Source organism: Henckelia pumila, chromosome 2 (assembly GCF_033568475.1).
Source record: "Henckelia pumila isolate YLH828 chromosome 2, ASM3356847v2, whole genome shotgun sequence".
NCBI classification, from domain to species: domain Eukaryota; kingdom Viridiplantae; phylum Streptophyta; class Magnoliopsida; order Lamiales; family Gesneriaceae; genus Henckelia; species Henckelia pumila.
The window spans coordinates 643800-664071 of NC_133121.1; the positions used below are offsets into that span (position 1 = coordinate 643800).

At 34.9% G+C, this 20272-nt stretch overlaps 5 protein-coding genes across 10 annotated transcripts; 2 read left to right on the forward strand and 3 right to left on the reverse strand.

The window, feature by feature from the left end:
• Positions 1-834: 834 nt before the first annotated feature.
• LOC140882745 (nuclear transcription factor Y subunit B-4-like) lies at positions 835-1299 on the reverse strand. Its single transcript, XM_073288924.1, has one exon. The coding sequence runs from the start codon at positions 1297-1299 to the stop codon at positions 835-837; it is 465 nt and encodes a 154-aa protein (XP_073145025.1).
• Positions 1300-2605: 1306 nt separating this feature from the next.
• Positions 2606-3811, forward strand: LOC140880690 (psbP domain-containing protein 7, chloroplastic). Of its 3 annotated transcripts, none has more exons than XM_073285344.1 (3): positions 2606-2946; positions 3200-3410; positions 3485-3811. In XM_073285344.1, the coding sequence occupies exons 1-3, from the start codon at positions 2619-2621 to the stop codon at positions 3792-3794; spliced, it is 849 nt and encodes a 282-aa protein (XP_073141445.1). In that variant the 5' UTR covers positions 2606-2618; the 3' UTR covers positions 3795-3811. The 3 variants fall into 3 exon arrangements, with proteins under 3 accessions (XP_073141445.1, XP_073141446.1, XP_073141447.1); XM_073285345.1 differs by having other exon boundaries at positions 3215-3410; XM_073285346.1 differs by having other exon boundaries at positions 3200-3420; positions 3485-3696.
• A 101-nt stretch (positions 3812-3912) lies between these two features.
• On the reverse strand, positions 3913-6910 carry LOC140880691 (probable thiol methyltransferase 2). 2 transcript variants are annotated; one of them, XM_073285347.1, is made up of 8 exons: positions 6713-6910; positions 6506-6636; positions 5636-5743; positions 5236-5336; positions 5060-5159; positions 4609-4655; positions 4412-4490; positions 3913-4040 (listed from the first exon to the last, which is right to left on the reverse strand). In XM_073285347.1, the coding sequence occupies exons 1-8, from the start codon at positions 6888-6890 to the stop codon at positions 3987-3989; spliced, it is 798 nt and encodes a 265-aa protein (XP_073141448.1). In that variant the 5' UTR covers positions 6891-6910; the 3' UTR covers positions 3913-3986. The 2 variants fall into 2 exon arrangements, with proteins under 2 accessions (XP_073141448.1, XP_073141449.1); XM_073285348.1 differs by having other exon boundaries at positions 5636-5722; positions 6713-6909.
• On the reverse strand, positions 6506-19259 carry LOC140880689 (acyl-CoA-binding domain-containing protein 4-like). 3 transcript variants are annotated; one of them, XM_073285342.1, is made up of 19 exons: positions 18855-19259; positions 18680-18750; positions 18053-18116; positions 17904-17975; positions 16716-16910; positions 16551-16628; positions 16078-16167; positions 15875-15944; positions 15304-15365; positions 14807-14946; positions 14435-14561; positions 14209-14323; positions 12408-12496; positions 11115-11198; positions 10832-11020; positions 9169-9324; positions 8527-8586; positions 7800-8028; positions 6506-6636 (listed from the first exon to the last, which is right to left on the reverse strand). In XM_073285342.1, exons 1-18 carry the CDS (start codon positions 19023-19025, stop codon positions 7849-7851), a joined length of 2013 nt encoding a protein of 670 aa, XP_073141443.1. In that variant the 5' UTR covers positions 19026-19259; the 3' UTR covers positions 6506-6636; positions 7800-7848. The 3 variants fall into 3 exon arrangements, with proteins under 3 accessions (XP_073141443.1, XP_073141444.1, XP_073141442.1); XM_073285343.1 differs by lacking the exon at positions 6506-6636 and having other exon boundaries at positions 7518-8028; positions 18920-19259; XM_073285341.1 differs by lacking the exon at positions 6506-6636 and having other exon boundaries at positions 7519-8028; positions 18855-19258.
• Positions 19119-20188, forward strand: LOC140882761 (psbP domain-containing protein 7, chloroplastic-like). The gene is made up of 3 exons (XM_073288952.1): positions 19119-19140; positions 19577-19787; positions 19862-20188. Exons 1-3 carry the CDS (start codon positions 19119-19121, stop codon positions 20169-20171), a joined length of 543 nt encoding a protein of 180 aa, XP_073145053.1. The 3' UTR covers positions 20172-20188.
• The last annotated feature ends 84 nt before the right edge of the window (positions 20189-20272 follow it).

Here is a 20272-nt window from a genome sequence, read left to right on the forward strand (position 1 = left end):
AAAAATTAAGTTAGGAGATAATGATAATTTCAAATCAACTTCGCCAGCTAATTGAAAATTTGTTAATTAGAGGGTCTCTACTTTAATAATATAGTAAGATATATATATTCAAAACCCTAATCAGCTTGACAAAGAGTCAAATTAATTATATTAATTTTCCTGGACTTATTATTATTATTATTATTATTATTATTATTATTATTATTATTATTATTATTATTATTATTATTAGTATTAGTATTATTATTATTAGTATTATTATTATTAATCCAATAACGAAGATTTTTTAAACAATATTTGATCTAATACCTTAAAAATAAAAGTAATTTACTAACAAGCGTGATATTAATTAAACATAAATTTAAATAAAGATATATTAATTTTATCAAACATAATTGGGACAGATATAGAGAACCCTAGTCTTTGTCATTGGGATACTTGCAATCTATAATTTGACTATAGATTAGTGCTAATTAAAATTGACCCCAAAAAAAATGAAAAAAATAAAAACGTGCACAAGTTTATCTCTTTTAAAGATTGGTAGAAGAGAAGAATTGAAACTCTAGCTAAAATTTATTATACTATATGTTAAACATGATTAAGCTTTAATAAAAAAAAATCAACTACACGTGCATGCAATTAATCCATCCAAATAATTAATCATGAATAAATAGGACAACTTTAATATTGTCAGTTTGCAATATTTCGAATTTAATTAATTATATATAATTTTGATCCCAAAACTAGTAAAGAAAATATCAATCAAATTGTAAAAACAGTAGATGAAAAGTTACCCTTAAAATCACAGATATATAATCTAGCCATGCTGTACTTTTAAATTTGAAATTTGTTTGAACATGAAGGCTTGGACGTTGAAGCTGTACCCTTTTCCAGAATCCCAAAATCAAAGAATGGATCAGCAAAATTAGTAGCGCCGCCATAGCCGGTTTCTTCTAATTCTTCTTTGTCTTCAGTAGTACAGTTGTTGTTTTGAATACTTATAGCCCTCTGATTTTCATACTCCCTGAACCTACCCAAGTACCTTAACATCCCCTCCGAGTAGTGATCAAACCCTAGCGAACTCAAAGCCCAACAGATGTCGTCCCCGTTCACCGTTTTACGGTTCTCTCTGTTGCATTTCTCCGACGCTTCGCTGGTCACGAAACTTATGAACTCTGATGCACATTCCTGCATTGTCTCCTTGCCTTCTTTCGAGATTTTCGCGTTCCGGGGTAAGATCTGCTTCATTATCCGTCCCACGTTGGCGATTGGCAACAATTTTTCGTGCTCGTCTGTCATTTCTGATACCGCGATCAGGTTGGATCTCGTCTCAACTCTTGCGAATTTTAAATCCTAATATTTTTCCAACCGTACGTTGTGATTTATTTTTAGATCACTAGCTTGGTTTACGAGCTAGCTAGTGAACCTTAAATATTGAACATCATGTACTTGTAAAAGTGTTATATATATATTTATATCCCTATGTATGTAAGATGAAGGAAGTGTCATTGCAAATAGCTAGCTAGCTAAGAGATATATAAGTGGGTGGTTTGAGCATTATTGATAGCAATATGTACATGTCATATCGATCATTGGTCACATTGATTAAATAAAATGTAACACATTGATATAATTAACAACATGCAATAATATATAATGGTCTAGTCTTGGTTGCTCATGATCATCGATGTGGCAGAATCATGGTGGTTGAATGTGTTGGATTCCATCCGTACAAAGAAATTAAACCCCATTTTTGGGAAAGCAAAAATAAAAAAACCCTACATAGCTAGGTTTAAGTCCATAAATAGTTATCTTTAAAAAAAAGTCCATAAATAGTTGTGATCGATCGTGGTCCCTCGTATCATCCCCAAATAAACTTTACTTTCCCATTTGTTGCCATGCTTTTAATATTGTTTCCGTGAGTTTGAATGTGTGGCCTAAATTCATGCACGTTTGCTGCCTAAATACTTTAACAGATTTCGAAATAAACAACTAATTTAATTTTTTTTAATTACATACAAAACCTAGCTACCTAAGCTAAGTACTAGAGCTTAGTCAAGGGCGCTTTTGCCAATTATCTATACATTTAATTGGTGCAAAATTTAAAATAATAATAATAATAAAGATATGCATGATGTAGTCAAATTAATCCTTGAGCCAAGTACTTAATCATCCCATTTTACAAACACTTGCGAGACAATCTCGTTACAAGTAAATTTTGTGAGACGAATTTTAATTGTGCTACTCATAATATTGTATCATTTTTTTATGACAAAAGTAACTCATTATAAATATGGTGTGGTTGACCCGTCTTATAAATAAAAATTCGTAAGATTGTGTCACAAGATACCAACTCATTTATAGTTGGAATATATATCAGACCATCATCTTCTATCGGTATGTATATATAGTTCCACTGCACCTGAGAAATATGAACCACTGAAACTACTGGATAATAAAATCCCAAACCTCTATTGTATGCTTAATTTTTTTTTCCTTTTAATTAATTTCACAAAAACAGTTTGTTTCAAAAAATGTTTATATATGTGTGTAAATTATATATTTTCCATATATCTGTATATATGCATGAAATATTATTAAATTTTGTAATAAGAAAAATGAAAATAATATTATCCATTCAACGGAACCTCTGGCAAACATGCAAATTCGATTCTCATCGCCGGATTCACATGGCTCAATCTCCCCACGGCGGGGAAAGCGGTTTTCAGCAGGCGGCCGAGCGATTCAGGCCACTACAATCGGTGTTCCGACGGCGGCTAATCGCTGGAGTCTCCGCCGCTTCTCTGCTGAGTGTTGGCGCCAATTTCGGCGGCATTACCAGCTTTCTTCTGAGCTTCTCTCCGGAGGAAGCTCGGCATCTAAAGCTCGACGCGCTCTATCCTGTTCGAGGATACAGCCGATATATAGATACAATTTTGGGATTTGGTGAGTGAATTGCTTTTCTTATTTTGGTGATTTTAATTAGCTCACATTTCGATCCATTAATCTCTCCCCTTTTTCTCAACTCACACTATTTGAATTTTTTAAGCTTTTACAGTTGAAAATCGGAACTTTGAATTGAAACCCTTAACAAATCTACACTTACGTTTTGAATTTGTTTTTAGACTTTTATAAGTCTTTTCCCACCAATTTACCAACAATAAATATGATGGTTTTTTTTTTTTTTTAATTGAAACAGAGTTCATTTATCCAGAGAGTTGGTTGGGTGATCAGACAGTAGCATATCGAGCGGCGGAGAAGGCAGAAAGATTCATGGATGCACCGCCTCTAGGCGGGGTTGGGCGGCGGCCACGTTCCGTAAATGAGCCGGTGGTGGCGTTTGGACCACCTGGATCCTCAGGAGAGCTCAACGTCAGTGTTATTGTTGCACCGGTTCCACTAGACTTCTCGTGCGTACTTGTTAGTAATACATATATTTTGCGTCACTTGATTGTTTATTGGTTTCTAAAAGAATGCTTGGCAGGATCGAAGCATTTGGAGGGGCGGAGGAGGTGGGAGAAGCGATAGTGGCGACGATTACAGGGCGGAGCAGAGGAAGTGAGGTGAAGGGTACTTTGATAGCTTCGAGTTTGAGACAAGATTCAGTGGAAGGAGTGAAGTTTTATGAGCTGGAATTTGAGGTCGAGAGTCCAACATTTCATCGCCACAACGTTGCTGTGTGCTGTGTCCGACGGGGGAGGTTGTTCACTTTGAATGCACAGTCGCCAGAATCCGTTTGGCCCGAGTTTAAATCACAACTTTATACAATTGCTGAATCTTTCAGTTTAGTCTGACTAATGAAATCCTAAGACAGTTTTTTACTTCTTTGACGAGTTATATTTTTGCGTTATACTTGAATATATTTGTGAACAATTCAACGTCATTTATAAACCTAATTTCATAAACCAATAATAAGAATAAGTCAGCAGCGAGCATAAACATAAAAGAGCTATGGTGTAAAGAGTTCAACATCCTTCAAATCACCATTATAAACACGATTGTGAGGCTGATTTTCTCCATCTCCCTACCTTCTCTCTTCCCTGCAAAGAATACAAAAATTGTGTTAAAAATTTGTCAACACCTTTACAGTTCTTAAATGAGAATCAGTCTCCCACTTATGAAATCTCTCATTTTCTGGTCAAAATGGTTCCTCAATAACATGTTCATTCTATAAGTCATAAATCTTGTTTAACTTCCATCCCACATTAACTAATCAATACTTTCAAAAGCAAGATATCCAATGGATCCAAAACTTCTGATATTGTTGTATCATCCAAATTAGGTGTTCATTCAAAATATATTTCAAAATGAGACGGATGGAATTTTAGCTCTCTGTATCAGTGTCATATAATTAGTCTTTAGAACAAGACTAGGAATATACAAATCACATATTTACTTCTAGATAACTTACCTTTCGAGGTGCAATAGCCAACTCGTTTTCGAAGATAGAGGTTGCTCTGAAACCAGCAGGGTGCAAGACATCCTCATAACTTTATATTAAAAACACCAATTGTAAGTGAGCAACAAGCAAATTTCTTGGAGTAAAGTTACTATAGCATTATATGAGAACATATAAGAAATAAAACTTAGCATGGAACATGAAATTACTCGGTGACTGATACTTTATATGGGGGCCCACCCTCACGGTCTTCAATCTGGAATGTTGAAGATCCAACAAATCAATGATCCCAAAAACATTTACAGAAACAAGAATAGTGAAACAGAAGAGAAGAAACTAATTCAATACACAATCCTTATTTAAGACCAATCATGATCAAAGGAGAACATTCTGCCACAAGTAAATTGCCACAGCAGAAAACATCAAAATGGACAGTATAATTAAGCATGGGTGCTCAAATATGATACTTTTCATGGTCGTAAAGCACAACTGAGAATTTAACATATGATGATATGTCTGGCATCAGTATGCCAGGAAATCACTCTCTTTTGTTATTTACAAGGTAGCGGGATCATGTTAAAATGTCCAGCCCATTTTTAAAAATGAAAAATGAAAATATATAAGAGGACAAACAAAATATAATGAGAACTATTGTCTAACCGGATACATAAGTGTTATGAGCTCTCCATCAGGTTTTAGAAGATCGTGAACTTTCCTAGCCCAAGCGGATCTCATATCCGGTTCAATTGCACAGAAAAACCTACGGGAATCATGCAAGATCCAATCAACACTGATGATATTTGAAGAAAGTTGAGCTAATATTTCAACAAACTTACGTGTAATCAAATATGAGATCAAACAACTCAGCTGGATGCCAAGTGAAGAAGTCTGCCTTTAAGAAAGTAAAATGCTCTGCATTTGGTGATTCGGAAGACAACTGCCTCAATATGTAATAATAAAAGAAAACATTCAAATATTGATCCGAATAAATGTAACACAATCAAGTAATAACTTAATTTCTTGCACAATATTTAAAAGAAAAAAATAAAGGTTTCAAATGGATGTTGAAAGACGAAACTGAAAAAAATTAATAACATTTGCATCGCATCTTGATATCATGCTACTGAGCATATTGTGTGTACTTTAATCAAAAGCTACAGAGCACAGTCCATTTGGTATTTGCATCTTCATGTCTGTTATTGTTGAGTTAGAAAAGGTTAAAAACTGAGCTCTCACCTCTGTGGCTTTGGTGATGGCATTGTCTGAAATGTCTATGCCTACAACATATCGATCAGCGCATGCAATTGCTAGTACGTCATATCCCTGCTCCATATTTGAAAGTTTCTGTTATTAAGAGCAATAGTAAAGAAAACTAAATGAAAAGAATGGAAACGCATGATGGAGCAAACTTATAAATTAGCAAAGCATAATCCCATTCATAAAGTTGTTTCAACATATCTCACATCTTAACTACATATTCGTACATGATTGGGTCAAGTTTTTCAGCTGGTGTAAAGGCCAAGTCGTAATGGGGCAATATAACTCAAATTTTAAAATCATCAGCGAATATTACATTGCTGAAGTTTCAAATTCTACATTCAAAGGTCCTTAAAATCATAATCTTCAATTCCCCAGCAATGCTATTCAACTTTTCCACTCTACTCTGGTTCCCAGTTTAATCTTTTCAGCTCAAACTGATCTAATCACAAATTCAATCACTGTCAACTTGTGGTGAACCAAAAGCATCAAACAGCTAAAATTCACCACTTGTTTGGCAGTCCTTATTCATAATCCACTCTTGCATGGGTCCTCTTAGTTCTCAAAATACTGTCACCTCTTATGACATTCTTCACAGTGATATTTTCCCGCAGCAAATTATGATATATTTTGGATACTTAGCAAATTATCAAAGAAGGAACAATAGCCCTTATGACAGCCAGCTCCCAAGTTAACACTACTTAGTAAAACCAACACCAAACAGTGAAACAATCACTGAAACACCCCACAAGACTTAAAACCCGAATTTTCAAAAAACATAATACATATGAATTACAAACGAGTATATATATCCGCACAAGAAACACAATAGAAAAGTACAATACGTACACTACCGCAGCCAGGAACAAGAGCTCTGCCTTTGGGAAGAGCCCCCGTGTTGTGAAGATGCAACAGCACTGGCGTGGGCTCCCCCAAATCCCAAGGCGTCAATCCTTCTTCCCAGCATCTATCCCAACCATCTGGGCGAAAAAAAAGGAAAGATTTTTATGCAAATTAACATGTAAATAATTCTACCCTTTACCCGTCAAAACTTACTGCCGGAATCAGAGTTAACAATCTGCTGCATTTTGCCAACATTTGAAGTAGCTGTGGTGTGAGATTTTTGCGTTGATTTTTGGTTCATTTTACTCCAGCCTACTCGACGATAACGAGGTAAGAGAGTTCGGGTTCCAATTAAAATTGGGATGCAGCGGTGGATCAAATATGTTCGCATTGATTTTGAGATGAATTCGAAACCAACAAATTTCTTGGTCAAGTTTTAAATCAATTCAGGTAACTTTGACCATTATTGTCACAATATTTTTAAGTAATTATGGCCTTTTTTTTTGAAAAAAAATTAATTATGATTTTTTATTTACTCATTGATGTCGTAAAATAATTACTGATATTAACTTAAATTATTAATCTTGCCCGGGCAATAACACAGAGAGTCTCATAAAAATCACGTTTAGTTTAAAAAATATTTAAATGAATTTTCAAAACTAACACTAAAAGATTTTAAACATCCCATAAATTTCCTTTAAAATTATCCTTTATTTAGTTATTTTAATTATTATAAATTTATTTAGAACTTTTTTTAATAGTTAATATTATGTTCCCTTGTTTACGTTGAACATAATACATCTCCTCGTAGTTATGAGTCCAAAAATTATTATGTTGCATAACCGTTGCAAAGTAAAACTTTGTTCGAGTTGGAATTTGCGGTCCAATTGTTTGATCGCCAGAATATGCAAACTATTATTTATTCGACATTATGTGAAGTTTTCACGTGTCAAACTTTATCAAGTAACTATTATTAAGCATAATTTATAGTTAAGTATGAGATGCCAAAGAAAGCCGAACACTACAATTTGCAGACTTGAAAGTTGTTTCAACGCTTAAATCACTCATATGCTTTAATTTGAACTGATACTTGTTCGTGTAGTAGTTCGAAAAAAATAGATAAATCATAGCGTCTAACAATAACTTATATAACTAACAAACCTCCCCCTGGAAACCTACAGGGTCCAATCTATGAACCACTCGTATGGGTTCTTCTACGCCTAAGAAGCTTGATATTTCCTTATTTGCTCCCGAAAAGAATTGAATTATATGGTAAAAACTGAATGAATGGGTATCACACCTGTGAAATCAAGAATCAATGGGAGTCGATGTCATTAGATCAGGCACCGTCAACTTTCTGATCCGGGGGGAGTTCCAGCGAGCCAGCCCCAAACACCTGCTGAGCTCTGTCTTTGTTTTGCATTCAATGCAGCTTCTTCAAAAGAAGCCTTTTGTCGCCGGAGAATTTCGAGCTCTTTCTGTAAAGTGTCCATTCTTTGTAGTTTTTGTTGTAGCTCCGCTACATCTACCTGTAAGTTTGAACTATAAGACAAACTTTTGGCTTAATGACACAAATGCAACCAGGCCGCATTGGGAACTGAGAATACAGTTGTGTAAACAAACAATACCCAAGATACTAGACATGTTTGTGTTTTCAATGTCATCCTAGGTGAGGTCATAAAAAAAACGAGGATAATGCAGACCTCATTTTCAAATATATTTTCTTAAAACGTGTCCATCTAATTTTACATTTTCATACCCTACCATTATTTTAAAATCAGCTTTTGTATCAAACTACTAAATATTGACTATAGCTCACCATCTTCTCAAAGATGGGGTATTGACAGTAGAAAAATCTTATTCAAAAAAGTAAACTAAAACATTTATCACATTCTCTAATTCATTTCATGATGAATGTTTTCACATAGCATTCCCTATAACATCAAAAACAATACCAAACATAAGCAAAAATTTTACCAAATAGCAATATAAACAGAATTGGTATGAATTTCTGGTATGATGCAGACCTCGAGTTTGAAACATCTAGATTGCTCTGCAGCAAGTTGGGCTCGTGCAGATTGAAGTTCCTGCAAAACATAGTCTCTTTCTCAATTATAGACTAAATTTGATGGCAAAATGTATTCATTAGCCAGCTACCAGGGGGAAAGATGAAATACAAACTTGACATTATAAAAGTGTTCTCTTCTTTGAACTTCGGTTATTCATTTTCTCAAAGTAAGGACACTGAGAAGTTGGCGGTGTATCCTTTTGCATATACCTGTGTTGGACCGTGTAATGGGGATTCGGGAAGTGATATTAGAGAAATCATCAATTCCTACACCGGAAGCTCATTGTTATGTGGGTCAAAGTATTGCAAACGTGAAAGTCATCTTTTGAACCAAATGGACACAATGGTACGAGTCGAGACTCGAGAATCACCTCCTAAACCTATAGGACTCAATTCTGTATTCTCACACTGTTGGGTCCATCTAATTTTTAAGAGAAATTTGAAATAGTTTATGAGACTCCGAATCAGATATTTTTTTTAACTTTCAGTTAATTTTTCGTAAATTAAAAACAAATGTGAAATAAACAAAACTTAATGAAGGCTTGAGAGGAATACAATCCTATACTACTTCCAATATATCATTGAGAAATCAAGATTTTACCTTGTACAGATCCATGTTGCGAGTTTCTGATTCCATCAATTCTTGCTTCAGTTGGAGTGCCCACATTTTCTCCTTGGAGAGAGAAGATTCTAATTCTTCCTTTTCTGTTTTAAGGGATGAAAGAATATTTTTGTTTGTTTCTTCACCCTTGGTAACCTGTACAAAACAGAGATAAAGAAATTCTTCAGGAAGAAGTGTTACAGAAATAGGAGTTAGTGACCATTATCAAAGTTTAAGCAACTACCACTGAAGAAATTAAGAAAATGACAACAGAACTCTTCACAATCATAAATATTGCAAGCCAAGTATCAGTAGGACATAATAAAAGGAATATTCAAGGAGAACCGAGGAAGAGTTTATTTCAGCATCAAAAAGTTAATATAAGCGAATAAACTACCCTGTAGATCCATACAATCAATGAGAAACAATGTGCATTCTACTTCTCAAAAAATATAATTACAAATCAAAATAAAAAGTGAAGCCAGATCATTGTAGTAATAAATAAATGAAAAACTTAGACTCATTTCTTCAAACCATTCATTTTTGTTGTAAAACACTGAATTCCCAATATCCCTAAAAAAAATTATATTACAAGAGTCAGCATTTCATAGATTTACAGTCACTTTCAACTCAATATCCAAATCATGATCGCATGCAGAGGAAATATAGCAAGGAAAGCATACAACAAAAACCAGTGAAAATGTGAGGGGGATGCCAGAATTCAAGGAAAGAAGGCAAGACAAACTCCTTTTGCAATGTAATACACGCACATTGGAAAACTTAGCCTGTGAAGCCATTCAGCGAAACTTATCAAAATAAGTCACACTCTGTAGGTGATGCTGCTATGGTCCTATGGACATACAGAAATAAATTTGCGCTGCCAGACATACAAAAATGATTTGAAATATTGTTCAAGATTTGTTTATTCATCATTAATGAAATATGAATTGTTCATAAGCTTCATAAAACATGGTCCAGTAGTTTATTTTAATTTAAAATTTCAACATTGAATAGCATGCATATAAGTTTCACAAATATCAGAATGATTTCAATGGGAATAGGCCAACCACACTTGGCTTTGAATCATAACCCGAGATTGGAACCATCAATCTGACACTGAAAAAAACAATTTTCTGGTTTAGGATAGGAACAAGAATCACAACAGAACTGGAGTTGAAAAAAAATGGCTTGATACCAAATCTTGCGGAGAAGAAATTGGGGAATATCTGTAAACAAACTGTCATTATTAAAAGAAATTAAATTAATGACGCTAAATTTATATGGTATAGTGTTTATATACTACCTCTTCATTATTGTTATTCACATACATTAATATCGTGAATGTTATGCAGAAATATCAAAATAATATGGGTCAAGAAGATAGTTATTAGTTTGAATGAAAAAAAAAAAAGAAGAAGATGCGATATATAACACAGAACACTTAAAAAGATTGGACTTATCATATATTGTAATGATAGAACAGAAATATATAATATGTTTAGTTGGTTTAAAGACTTCAGAGAGCTATTTTTTTCTTCAATAAAAGACATCAAATTCCGTAAAAAATTCTAAATCAGTTTGGGTTAAAAACTGGAACCTAACCAGTGACAAAACTATAAGGGAATACATCTGAGACATAATGGTAATAATAGTGCAATAGTACCCTTTGTTCCGATGCAACATCATCCATGACAATTTCTCTTAATTTTTCTTCTTGGCCAGTCTCAAACTCAGACTCCACATCTCTAGTAGCATTGGTGACATTTTGAACAGCTGATACACTATCAGGCACTGGAGTCTCCAACATCTTTGATTGTAAAGTTGATTTATGACTTGGTTTAAGTACATGGACCTAATTGCAGCAAGCAAAGCCATATCGAATGATTGAATAAGTTCAACTCCTTTCAAAAAAATAGAAGAGGGAAAAAAACATAGGACTATCAGACCTCATTGGTGTACCTCCCGTTATATCCTCCAAATGAAACTAGAATATCTCCAGTGCTATAGGAACTCGTTACCAAACTCAACCCCTAAAAACAAAAAAATTACACCTTTAAAAAGTAAAATCAATCACTATCGCTAGAATAAACTAAAATACTATAATTCATTTTAAATATATTTTCCCAAAAATATTTTTTCATCAACTTTGAACCCCACCAACAAAATCATTTCACTTGATTCAACTAACTGTGGTCCCAAAAACTGCTCTATTTATTATATTCCGATCTAGTACACCCTATTTTACTTTTAAAATATCTAGCTCCTAATCATTACCAACTTAAAAATCAAGTCAGATATAATTTAATAATATTTACCAAACAAATTCTTACTTAATTTGACCCGAAAAGTATAAATTATCCCTCGGAAAAAAATTTCAAACATCTTTTCTGTCTCATATAACCATCACACAGTTTTTTACCAAAATATTTCTCTGAAACATAAAAGATGACCAAACAGAGTGAATAAGTTATATCTCTGAATTGTAGCATCAATAAGTGGAGAGCTTTCAATCGTGGCAATAATTTTCATGGTAACATTATCTGAATAAATTTTAAACAAACTGAAAGGAGCTAAAAGGGAAAACGTGACATCTTCACACAACATATGGGTAGGTTTTATCAGTAGAAACTGGGACGGCGAAGCTTAATCATATTTGCTGATGCCTCCAGGCAAAAATCTAGGGTGATAACCATCACAAAAATGCTTGACCATTAACAATATTACATCACTGCATGATACTTGCAAATTTGACAGCTACTATTGTACAAGTAAAAGCAATGAAAAGTGCATCCCTTTTTTTATGTAAGAAACAAATGAAAAGTGCATTCAAACTTGTTGCATTATAGAAGATCACACCATCAAACTTTCTGACTGGGCAAATTGACACACTTTTGTCAGTACAATCAAATAATAGGCCATGTACCTGCACCTCATCAGGTTAGATCATTGCATCCTCAAACTAATTAGTGATGCCTTTTCATCTACAGCCTAATCAGTCTTCAATTTAATGGTCAAGAGGATACAACTCTTAGCTTATCGCATTCCCATTATCCAATTAATTCTGCTCGGGACGTGATGTTGAGGGCGTGAGGCATTTGGGTTCAAATCTAAACACGGTGTGATCCAAACTATTCAGTTGTACAACCATATTATAGACCATGTCATACATAAAAACAGGGAGCATGACATAGAGAGTAGTAGATTCTTTGAATTTTTTTTTTTTTTACAGAGTGAAATACCTCGCTAGCAAGAGGAACACGTGCTTGAACGGCAGTAACAACTGACCAGACTAATGTGGACATATTAAGGACAACAGTCTCAGAAACTCCTGCATGTATAAAAAAAAAAGGGAGGCAAATTTGACGAATATAACAAAATGAATCCAGGGTTTTTTCATACCAACAAAACTTTTTGAAGTACAACTGATGGAAAAAGAAAAAGAAAAGGATAGTTTCCAAAGTATCCAAAAATATATGAACTGAAGATAAGAAAAGAACTAATGAAACTTGATACACATTTTGAATGCTCATATTAGTCAGCATCTTTTTTTCTTGATACAACAGATGAATAACAAGAATAACCCCAAAAGAGGTAGGACAATGAAGATTTTAGAAATCTTTGGCAGTGAAAATAGCTAGGCATAAATGCCCCATAACCTAAGAAACAGACAAGCACAATATTCAAAGAAACAATAAATTTGTGCTCGTTGACAAGCATGGATCAAATGCTAGATATGGAAATAGATAATTGGGAAAAAAGAATCAGTCCTCGATAAGAACAATTGTACGGTTGTCTTCCTTTATGTATGACTGGAACTCCTAATCTTCAAAGTGAAATTCTTGGAATATAAATTTCAAATGCTTTGTGTTGCAATTGACAATGATGAATTTGAATGGAAAATCACCATAAGGAAACAATCATTGCTCAGATTAACCTAATGAGAACCTACTAAAATACTGTAGAAACTCACCATAATTTTCTTCAAGATAAAAAGCTGGGAGCCAATTCAAACATTTTAGATGCTTACCTCAATCAACAATTCAACATGCAACGATTTATCAGCTTAGAGAATTCTTAGTTTTTCTTGTAAAACATGAAAACCACGACGCTCCAAAAAATTCAACACACACTAATAATCACATAGAGCACACCATGAATAGTTGACAAGCAATGCCACTAAGAGCTTGTTTGGCAATCTTACAAGCTTTTACAACTTATTATAAAATGTTCAAATTATAAACTCTTAGATCTTAATTTAAAATTAACCTCTTAAAGAGTATTATCAAATAAGTTTTTTCAAAAATAAAATAAATAACAGAAGAGAAACAAATCAAATGCACAGATAAGAGACAAAAATACCGAGGAAAAAAACAATTTGAGACAAGCTTGGAATATAAGGGTAAGTTTTACTTTTTTAAAGTCATATAAGCTTACACAATATCACTGTTGAAAACATTTGTCCCAAAAGTTTGAGCACATGGAAGACGGCACAATCAAAAGTTTTTTTACTTTAAAACACCCCGCAAGTGTAAGCTGGAGACCAGGAGATATATTTTCGGCAATAATATCCATGACGTACATGTGAGTGTTTGTAGGATTTCAGGCGGTACACAAGTACCCAAGACCAGATTAAGAATATGTGGATTTTGCGCTCCAGGCATCTTAACCCATTGACCTCCTAGCTCTGATACAATTAAAAGTCCTTGACCAAAAGATCTAGCTCATTGAAAATAGCACAATCAAAAGTTTTATGCTTTAACAATCTTTCCTAAAAATGTTCACCAAACACCAGACATTGTGAAAGTTTCTTATTATCTTATAAGATAAGATGTGTACAGAACTCATAAGTTGAAGTTATTTGCTTCAAGAGCTTAATTTTCAAATATTATGTAAAGCTTATAAGTTACTAAAGCATCGTACAGGTTCCAAAAGCTTATAGATTTTTAAGAAAACTGTTTAGCCAAACAATTTCTAAGCTGACACATAAATAAGCTGGCAAATTCTAAATATCAGGGACTGAATTAGATATCAAATCCGTACCACTCTTATTGTCCCCTCCACCAACAATGAACCAATTCTCACCAACCGTAACACCTGCATGGCCAGCACGAGGACTAGGGATTTCACCCTGCTGTGTTGGTTTTGACCATTCCATCTACCACATCGAAGTAAAAATATAATAAAAACATAGAGAAAAACTAGGGATTTTAGGAATTCATCGAATCTGACAACTCATAACGTAACAAGGCTAAATAATGTATCTCACAGTTTGAAGGTCGAGAACATGAAGATCATTAAAGCAGGTTGCATGTGAACCCCCACCAAATACAAGAAGATAACGATCTGCATGTACCGCTGCAGCATGATCAGACCTTGGAGAAGGTGGCACCCCCCTATGGATATGATGAGAGCAAATAAATGCAGAGACTAATCAGGATGCTATTTGTTATGAGAAACGACTCTTCTATGGCTGAAACATATACTTGGTAAGTGGAAAATACTATCAAATGGATACCATGAAATAACAATGAGGTCACCCAATTTGTAGTTGAAGGCCAAATGTTCAGGTCTTAAATGGGCACAGAAGCCTGAAGGCCAAATGTTCAGGTCTTAAAATTGCCATAAAAAGAAATCTTACACTGTGTCCATTTCATCCCAGGTCATGGTTTCCAAGTCTAGGATGTGGAGATCATTTAAAAGAGACCTTTTGGCATCTTGTCCACCAAATATGACTAGTGTCGCTCCCACAAGGGTTACTGACTGCCCTCCACGGGAGACCTACGTTATATATCAACAAAGCAACTTCCTTAATTTATTGTTGTGCAAATAATCATAACCTCTCTTTTCAAGATTATCTTCCACACTTTACAAGTATAGGCAGATAATAGTCGCTATCAATCATTAATCTCAGTTTGTTCCTTGGGAGAAAGTGGTTTACACATTAACAAATAATCATGTCTATTGTCTCACATGGTTAGTATAAATTATAAAAAGTTTAAAATGGAACAAGTTGTGTATGATCAAACAAAAGATGATTCACAAATAATTAACACAAAAAGAAGTTGTAACTGGGGAAACACAAAATCACATATTTCTTTAAATAAAAAATTATCACGGTTAGGCTGGAAGGTTTACCGGAGGCTTTCCATAAGTCTTCAAGGTCGACCAGGCAGAAGTTTGCAGATCAAATACCTTAACTGTAATCATGTATCAGTAAGGCATCGAGGTACAAAACTAAAACAGATTAAAACCGGGAGGATGCTCAGTAATCATGTGAAAAATTATCTTAATAGCCTTCAGAAACCACCCACTAATGTGCAGTCGATGAGAAATAACAGATTCTAGCAACAAACTAAGTATATAAATTATGTTGCATCAACCTAATGCCTTCAGGTGTCTGAAACTAAAATTCATATGGTGATAAATGGCAATAATGTGAATTGGAACCACAAAGACATAAAACCAAACTTTCAGCATCTTATTATTTTGTTTCAATACATTCTGTGAAATTGAAAAAGACTCCATGTGATTAAATAAAACAAGGAACTTTTACACGGATATCATTGCACATTTCTTCGGCTTCACACAAATAAATCCAAAAATAAATCTTAAACAAATTCTCAATACCTATTTAGTCCAAAAACTTTTAAACAGTAAAAAAAATCACAAATCAAATACTTGGATGGTTTACAATAACATTTTGAACCTTGTAATGTTTCGGAAGAATCCTTTGTATGCCCAGCGACTGAAAGAAGCTTATTTCCATCCCATGGTACCTACAGAGAAGACATGCTAATAGAATAGGTCATACTATTAACAGAAAAACTTGAAATACCTCTGAGACTGATCATATCATAATTATTATCAAATAACTTTTCAGAAAGGTTAAACAGTAATCTCAATACTTACCAAGGAATGACCCGCACAAGCAGTTGGCAGGCCATCCTTGCCTCCCTGAATTTCAGCTTTGGACCAAGTCCAACTTTTCATATCCAGAACCTAAACCCCACAAAAAAGTACAGTATTCATAACTCCAGAAACCAAAAAGAAAAAAAACGTAGCTGAAACTTATCATGTAAAACATATCCCCAGAAAGGGGTATGTGGCATCAGCCGCATGACTTATGGCACTGAAATCCAAAATCCAAATCAAAAAGTATGAGACCCCCAAGTAAATGATTTGTGAAGTGTTTAGTAACATTTGGTGCTGTTTCGAAATCAAACTCAGAAAGTTTCTTAGTTTTCTGGCTGTGAAAAATTGGAGACATCACTAACCCAGCCGTATGAGAGTTTCCCCAGACGAGAAGGTAATTGCATAAATTGTGATACAGGAATCTCACACACGTTTGCCATATACAGGTATTAAAACTTAAATTCCAATACCTGGAGATCATTTAGGTAGCGACCATTGTGGTTTCCACCAAATATGTACAACTTATCCCCAATAGCTGCAGCTCCATGCTACCAATGTGGTTAATAAATGTTTAAAACCGAAGGAAAGAAAACAGAATCATCATTGTGAGCATAACAGGACAATAGAAACCAAACCTCATATCGGCCTTTTGGTCGTGTGCCAGACACTGGTAGTGCAACCCACTTGTCATATACACAAACTACTCCAGGACCTTCAGATACAATATTTTTATCCTTAATTTCTGAAAGATTGCCATTATCCGTAGGAATAGTCTTTGTCTCCGGAGAGATGTTTCCATTTTCAGAAACTGCTGCAACTTCTGGAATATGCTGAGATGGCAAAAATGGAAATCAGGGGAAGAAGAAGGTTCAAAGCAGAAGTAAGGACAATGTAGAGGACTGAGGAGATTATAGAAAGATGAACTCTGCAGTTAATTTGGTTATAAAAGTTTGTTGTAACCTTATTTCATTCAGGCAAACAAGGAGATAGATGAAGCAACTAGATTTTGAATTGCTTCAAAGCATTCATGACGGTATCGCCTCACGGAAGTCGGTGAAACAAGCATAAATCGACAAAACAAGAAGCACAAACTTGACAATAAAGCTCCCAACAGTGGGACTTAAACAATAGAACAAGTAGAGAAAGAGAGGGGTGGACATGTTTGCACACTTCTAGATAGAGAAAGCGAGGGTTCAACACGTTTGCTGCTAGTTATTATCCAGTAAAACTCAACATCGGAAGAACTTTAAAACTTTACGAACAATAAGTTGAGTACCTGCCTCCTCTTACATAAGCAGCCTATAAATCTATCCAACCTCTACAAAGCATTATTCGAAATGCTTGCTTTAATATGTAAGTTCCAAATTTTGTGACATTCATATTGATCCCCTCGTAACAATTAATATTGACACTCTTGTCTGCGGGACCAGATAGGAAGAAGTTATTCAAAGATGCCAAAAGATGGTGCACCAGATGAAGGGAGGAGATATCACCAGAATTTTAGAACTTGAATTTAAATTTTCAAGAGAAGTACAAATGTCAAAGAAATTAATTGCCACGGAATGGTGAGAAAGTTTAGAAGAATTTCAATTCCTCGAAGAAAATTGGGTAACCCCAAATTTCGCAGGATATTTATGCAGCACATCTGTTGCTATTTTTTATAAAGATTGTAACTGTATAACAAGCTGTTTACACTTGCAAGATACAAAAATTTCCTAGAATGCTTTTGCAACATAATTTTGATTGCACAATTGATGATTGAAATTACAATGAGAGAAGACTCCAACAACCGAATGTCAGAAATTCATACTATGTAAACTCACATTAATTTCAACATCCACAACAGGCTCTGGAACAAAGTCTGACACTCTTGAGTACCATCCTGGATCTTCTTCCTGCTCCAAAAATGGTAAAAATAAAATGTTGCCATTAAGATGCATAGTGAAATGTATGCATATGACTTTGCACTAACCTCTAAAATTTTAACAAAGAGGCGCATCGCCTCTGTAGAAACCATTTTTCCAAGTCCAGTCCAGCTTCAAGAAAATGAAAAGAAAAACAAGTTTAAGAAAATTTGCGGCAGCCAGAGGACTCATAGAAAGCGTAAATATAGTAAACATCATATTACAAATGATCCACCAAAGACATCACTCCCAAATCAACAAATCTAAGTTAGACTTCAATGTTCAAATCAGATGTTTGAAGAGGGTTCATCAGATCTTGTCACAATACAACTCCATCAACACTTTAACTTTGAGTAAACCTTTTGCAATCTATTCATGAAGATGATCAGCCAATAGAGTGTCAGTGACAATTATCAATCATTACTTTTTTATTCTGTTGTCAAAGTGTCTATAATAATGTTCTTTAAGCAAAGTATTAATGGGGCAATGAAAGGGTATGTCTTTTAATGATTTGATCAGATACATTTCCTTCGGAGGGGGAAAAAAAGCAAGTTTCCTCGTCCACGAACAGTGTTTCTAGATAACATACAACCCAATATACTTATAACTTCGTTCTGAAAATAACCAAGCAGTTGATGTAATGCTATCAGACGCATATGATAGAAGTAAATATAATCGAGTTTGAGCTCAGATACCTTGTCCATTTGCTTTGCTCAATGGGGCTCCAACCTCTAGGTTTAGGAATGTTGCAAGGTCCAACAGTTGCCTGAGACCATGAATTGGCATTATTATGATCCAACAAAGAGTGGATCAGGCTAAAAAGGATAGGAAATGTGGAGTCTTATAAAATCGGCGGCATTGCCGCGAAACCTGCTGGTATAAGGCGTAAAGGAGAAGAGCTGAATCATTAGATAACTTGGAGACGATGCCTTTACCGGCGGAATTGGGGGATCCACCAAAGCCAGCGTAGGTCGCCGCCGCATAGAACCTCTCCGGGTACGCTAGGCCTGAGTTTGCTGTCGCCATGGCTGTGGCCAACATTTACTCCTTTTGCGTCTCCGGATCGGGATTTTGGATTTGAGTATATGTGTGCCAATTAAGACACCAACACGATGATGTTTGAGTCTGAGGTGCATGCGTGGGGCCTACTTCACCCGTCACTATTTTCTGCGTTACGATCCAAATACTAATACTAATACTAAATACAATAATCTTGAAAAAAAATTGATAGAAAACGAAGATGTGGAGATTTAAAATTTCTTCATATCATAGTCTACTTTTATTTTTTATGTTTTTGAAGGAAAAGATATAATTTATTTAGATACAATTTTGGGATTTGGTGAGTGAATTGCTTTTCTTATTTTGGTGATTTTAATTAGCTCACATTTCGATCCATTAATCTCTCCCCTTTTTCTCAACTCACACTATTTGAATTTTTTAAGCTTTTACAGTTGAAAATCGGAACTTTGAATTGAAACCCTTAACAAATCTACACTTACGTTTTGAATTTGTTTTTAGACTTTTATAAGTCTTTTCCCACCAATTTACCAACAATAAATATGATGGTTTTTTTTTTTTTTTAATTGAAACAGAGTTCATTTATCCAGAGAGTTGGTTGGGTGATCAGACAGTAGCATATCGAGCGGCGGAGAAGGCAGAAAGATTCATGGATGCACCGCCTCTAGGCGGGGTTGGGCGGCGGCCACGTTCCGTAAATGAGCCGGTGGTGGCGTTTGGACCACCTGGATCCTCAGGAGAGCTCAACGTCAGTGTTATTGTTGCACCGGTTCCACTAGACTTCTCGTGCGTACTTGTTAGTAATACATATATTTTGCGTCACTTGATTGTTTATTGGTTTCTAAAAGAATGCTTGGCAGGATCGAAGCATTTGGAGGGGCGGAGGAGGTGGGAGAAGCGATAGTGGCGACGATTACAGGGCGGAGCAGAGGAAGTGAGGTGAAGGGTACTTTGATAGCTTCGAGTTTGAGACAAGATTCAGTGGAAGGAGTGAAGTTTTATGAGCTGGAATTTGAGGTCGAGAGTCCAACATTTCATCGCCACAACGTTGCTGTGTGCTGTGTCCGACGGGGGAGGTTGTTCACTTTGAATGCACAGTCGCCAGAATCCGTTTGGCCCGAGTTTAAATCACAACTTTATACAATTGCTGAATCTTTCAGTTTAGTCTGACTAATGAAATCCTAAGACAGTTTTTTACTTCTTTGACGAGTTATATTTTTGCGTTATACTTGAATATATTTGTGAACAATTCAACGTCATTTATAAACCTA